The sequence below is a fragment of the Mandrillus leucophaeus genome, unplaced genomic scaffold (genome assembly GCF_000951045.1).
Source record: "Mandrillus leucophaeus isolate KB7577 unplaced genomic scaffold, Mleu.le_1.0 Scaffold1, whole genome shotgun sequence".
Classification (NCBI taxonomy): Eukaryota; Metazoa; Chordata; class Mammalia; order Primates; family Cercopithecidae; genus Mandrillus; species Mandrillus leucophaeus.
This window is the reverse complement of record NW_012098097.1, coordinates 7887546-7892507: the sequence shown is the minus strand read 5'-3', so window position 1 is coordinate 7892507 and position 4962 is coordinate 7887546. Positions and strand designations below refer to the sequence as shown.

Sequence of the window (4962 nt, the reverse complement as noted above, 5' to 3'; positions counted from 1 at the left end):
CGCCCGGCTGGCACATCCCCCTTTTCATACTAAGTTTTCAGAATCCAGTGTGTATTCTGCACTTATAGCAGGTCTCAGTTCCAATCAGCCACATTCCAAGGGCTGGACAGCTCCTTGTGGCTTGAGGCTGCTGTGTGGGATCCTGCAGTTTAGAGACCGGGTTGGGGTGTATGTGTGACAAATACCCCGAAGGGCAGGGAGGCCCAGCCCACATGAGGCACTCATGGACTGTGGGGGACACGTGAGCATGGGGCGGGGGGCTGTCACACGTGTCACATGGCAGGGTTGAGTATTTGAGCAGGTAGCTCCCACGGGGAACTGCGTTGGCCGCATAGGGTCAGTGCCCAGCAGGTGGCGGTCAACCTCCGCCTTTCAGACTCTGGTCCCTACATGACACGCCTTATTCAGGTTTCCTAGTCTTCTGTTCAACCTTCCACCCTACTCCAGAAGAGAGGGCAGCCAGGCAGTCCCCTCCACCAGCCATGGTCAGAGACTGGCCAGAGCTTTCTTTCTCACCAGCCTTATCAGGCAAACTGCCACCCTTTGTCCCTCACTTAACCTCTCTGGGTCTCAGCTTCCTCATCTGTAAGACGAGCAGCTTGAACCCTGACATCTCTTGAGTCTGAGTGGAATCATTCTGTGGCCTGGGAACTGGTTGGCTGAGCCTGGGCTCTGCTCCCCGAGGGGAAGCCCGCCTTCTCCATGGGCCTCCAGTCCCATCTCTGAGGCCCTGAGGGAGGGTATCTGCCCCTTTAGACCCTAAGGGGTATGAATGTGCCCTACTCATGGTTCTGGGCTTCCCCCACCCACTCTTTCCAAGCCACTCCCTGGCCTGGCGCTAAAATGCTTGTTGAATGAGGGTGACCCTCCCATGTGGCCAGAGGGGTGTGGCCAGGGGGCTGGGCCCCGGTGGAGCCTCTGCAGCCTTGTCTCCTCTTGTGCTGCAGACATGCCCTGCCCCTCTTCACCTCCCTCCTCAACACCGTGTGTGCCTATGACCCTGTGGGCTACGGGATCCCCTACAACCACCTGCTCTTCTCTGACTACCGGGAGCCCCTGGTGGAGGAGGCTGCCCAGGTGCTCATTGTCACCTTGGACCACGACAGCGCCAGCAGTGCCAGCCCCACTGTGGACGGCACCACCACTGGCACCGCCATGGATGATGCCGATGTAAGGATGGGAGCATGAAGGGCAGCTGCTGGGGCTGCGGGTGGCCGGGAGGACGCTTGCTTACCACAGGCTTCTCATCTTGGCAGCCTCCAGGCCCCGAGAACCTGTTTGTGAACTACTTGTCCCGCATCCATCGTGAGGAGGCAAGTCCATTCCCCACAGTGGCTTTGCAGGGGGCGGGAGGATGCAAGTGAGACAGGGATATGGGGGATCCTGACCCCTCCATGAAGGAACCATGCTCTCTGTGGTATGGGGCCACCCCAGATGAAATACTGGCAGGGCTGTGAGGGTTCCAAGGTGCAGGAAGGGCTGATGGCCTCACCTGGGTAGAAGTAACTGGGAAGGCTTCTAGGAGGAGGCGGCTGATGTCATTTCAGAGGTGGTGGGGAGAGAGGAGAATGACAGTGGACAAGGGCTTCAGGCCAGGCAGTCCCAGTTCACGTGTCTTGTGATCTTGGTGGGAAGGTGCTTGAACTCCCAGAGTTCTAACTTCTGCAGCTAAAACACAGGACACTAGCTGCCTTCTCACCCCAGCTGGTGGCAGGTCTCAGTAAATGACACAACAGTGGAATGCCCCTCGAGTGTGATGGGGTGATGGGGGAGTATTTTGGGGAGGGGTAGAAGGATGGAGTCTGTCAACCATGAGTCTCAGGTGGGCAGGGACGAGGTTGAGGGTGTGCATGTGTGGGAGCTCACTGGGAGCGGCAGCCTTGCTCAAGGGGTGCACAGCCCAAGGACAGAGAGTCTGCAGTCTGGTGGAGGAGCCAGGGCTGTCCACACCTATGAGGGACTCCGTTTCCTGAGGCATCGCCCCAGGATAGCTATGGATGATAGCATCAGGACCCTCGGTCTCTGGAGGTGGGATCTGGCTCTGGGGGAAGGAGGAGGCATTTGTGGGGGGCCTAGGCTGGGAAGTTGGAGCTGTGGGGATCATGCTGGACAGGCCCGCTGCTCTGCCCTCACCCCCAGGACTTCCAGTTCATCCTCAAGGGTATAGCCCGGCTGCTGTCCAACCCCCTGCTCCAGACCTACCTGCCCAACTCCACCAAGAAGATCCAGTTCCACCAGGAGCTGCTAGTTCTCTTCTGGAAGCTCTGCGACTTCAACAAGGTGGGCCAGCCTCGAGGGGCCCTGCAGGAAGATGGAGAGCAGCTGCTCCAATAGCCCAGGGGCGGGGACAGTGTCAGACTGAGGGGGGTGGGGCAGAGCTGCCCCTCCCTCGAACTCAGCCCACTTGGTCCCTCCCTACATCCCCAGAAATTCCTCTTCTTCGTACTGAAGAGCAGTGACGTCCTAGACATCCTTGTCCCCATCCTCTTCTTCCTCAACGATGCCCGGGCCGATCAATGTAAGACCAGGGTGGGGTGGGATGCTGGGGGCTTTCCTGGTGGCGAGGTGGAGGGCCCGCCATCTGCCCTGCCTCCCAGGAGCTCAGGCCTGGCACTCTAACCTCCCGGGAGGGAGGCCCCCAAAATGGTCCCTGTCTGGGCCCCTCCCTCCCCCTCCCACCCGAGTGACCCCTCCCACGTCACCTGCCGCAGCTCGGGTGGGCCTGATGCACATTGGTGTCTTCATCCTGCTGCTTCTGAGCGGGGAGCGGAACTTTGGGGTGCGGCTGAACAAGCCTTACTCGGTTCGCGTGCCCATGGACATCCCAGTCTTCACGGGGACCCACGCCGACCTGCTCATTGTGGTGAGGGGGCTCGTGTGGCTGGGCCCAGCTGGTGCAGGGGCGGCGTCCTCTTGGCTGAGTCTGGAGGCAGCGGGGAGCCCACAGTGCCCCTGTCCCTCCCGGCACAGGTGTTCCACAAAATCATCACCAGCGGGCACCAGCGGCTGCAGCCCCTCTTCGACTGCCTGCTCACCATCGTGGTCAACGGTAGGGACCCGGAGCTCGCACTCCCTGCACTCACCACCAGGTGGTGCCAGGCCACAGGCCAACCTGCCACCCGCTCCGGGGTTCAAGCCCCTCCAGCCCACAGAAAGAAAGCAAACTTGTGTGCTGTTCATAGTAGCCACATTAGAAAAAAAGGGTGACAACAATTTAATAATGTTTTATCTATTCCACTATATCCCAAACACCATCATCTCAACATGTAGCCTACGTAAAAATTACTAATGAGATATTTAATATTCCCTTCTCACACTCAGTCTTGTCGCCCAGGCTAGAGTGCAGTGGCGTCATCTCAGCTCACTGCAACCTCCTCCTCCTGGGTTCAAGCTATTCCCATACCTCCTGAGTAGGTGGGATTACAGGCGTGTGCCACCACACCTGGCTAAGTTTTGTGTCTTTAGTAGAGTCAGGGTTTTGCCATGTTGTCCAGGCTGGTCTCGAACTCCTGACCTCAGATGATTCGTCCACCTCAGCCTCCCAAAGTGCTGGGATTACAGGCATGAGCCACTGCATCTGGCCTTTTTTCTTTTTTAAATTTTAACCATTTCTTTGACATCTGAAGGAGTTTAGCCCTGTTTATTGGAGCCATTGGTAGTACAGTAACACTTTTACTTTATTTATTTATTTAATTTTATTTTTTTATGTTTGAGACAGAGTCTTACTCTCTGTTGCCCAGGCTGGAGTGCAGTGGCACAATCTCCATTCACTGCAACCTCCCGGGTTCAAGTGATTCTCATGCCTCAGCCTGTCTCTTATACACATCTAGAGACAGAGTCTTACTCTCTGTTGCCCAGGCTGGAGTGCAGTGGCACAATCTCCATTCACTGCAACCTCCCGGGTTCAAGTGATTCTCATGCCTCAGCCTCCCAAGTAGCTGGGATCACAGCATGTGCCACCACGCCTGGCTAATTTTTTTTTTTTTTTTTTAGTAGAGACAGGGTTTTGCTTGTTGCCCAGGCTGGAGTGCAATGGCGAGATCTCGGCTCACCACAACCTCCGCCTCCCGGGTTCAAGTGATTCTCCTGCCTCAGCCTCCTGTGTAGCTGGGATTACAGGCATGCACCACCACACCCAGCTAATGTTGTATTTTCAGTATAGATGGAGTTTCTCAATGTTGGTCAGGCTGGTCTCAAACTCCAGACCTCAGGTGATCCGCCTGCCTCGGCCTCCCAAAATGCTGTGATTACAGGCATGAGCCACAGCACCCAGCCTTACCCTGTTTCAAGAGTGTGATCTTTCTCATTCCTTTTCTCTTACTCTCTATACTCAAACCTGGAAAATACTGTACATGCTCATCACTTCAAGGGCCATTTACATCTCCCAATCTCTCTAGCTCGATCTTTCTCCTCTATATTCACATATATCTAACTGTCTAGTAGACACATCCATGTAGGAATTCCAAATGTATTCTAAACGAGAAACATGTAAAATTCAACTATGAAATCACAGTTCTTCAAACTATCCTCTCAATATATTCTCTCTGTAAATGGCACCAACTTCCAAACAGATGCCCAAGTCAGAAACCTGGGAGTCAGCCAAGACTCCTTTCTACACTTTACCATCCATATTCAATTGGTCATTTGGTTCATTCTGCTTCCTAAAATCCCGTATTTGTGTATTCCTCTCCATCCTACCAACTGTATCCCACTGTATCCCTCCCAAACTCAAGCATTCACATCTTCCACCTTTATCAATGTGAGAGTTTTCATACAAGCCTTCCTCATATTATTCTTGCTCCTTTTCAATCCATCCTCCAGTTTAAACCAGGACGATCTATCATCTACATTTCTGGTTGCAGTGAGCTGAGATCACATCACTGCACTCCAGCCTGGGCGAAAACAGTGAAACTCTGTTTCAAATATATATATATATATAAATGTAGATTATATATATATATA

At 54.2% G+C, this 4962-nt stretch overlaps 1 protein-coding gene across 2 annotated transcripts in view; it reads left to right on the top strand.

Moving 5' to 3' along the window:
* The window catches only part of HID1 (HID1 domain containing), a 15717-nt gene that overhangs the window by 4069 nt on the left and 6686 nt on the right, over positions 1-4962 (top strand). For both annotated transcript variants that reach the window (XM_011976118.1, XM_011976041.1), the window contains exons 6-11: positions 948-1170; positions 1257-1313; positions 2140-2280; positions 2428-2518; positions 2712-2863; positions 2971-3049. In XM_011976118.1, the coding sequence (XP_011831508.1) occupies positions 948-1170; positions 1257-1313; positions 2140-2280; positions 2428-2518; positions 2712-2863; positions 2971-3049 (743 nt within the window). The remainder of the gene's footprint in view (positions 1-947; positions 1171-1256; positions 1314-2139; positions 2281-2427; positions 2519-2711; positions 2864-2970; positions 3050-4962) is intronic.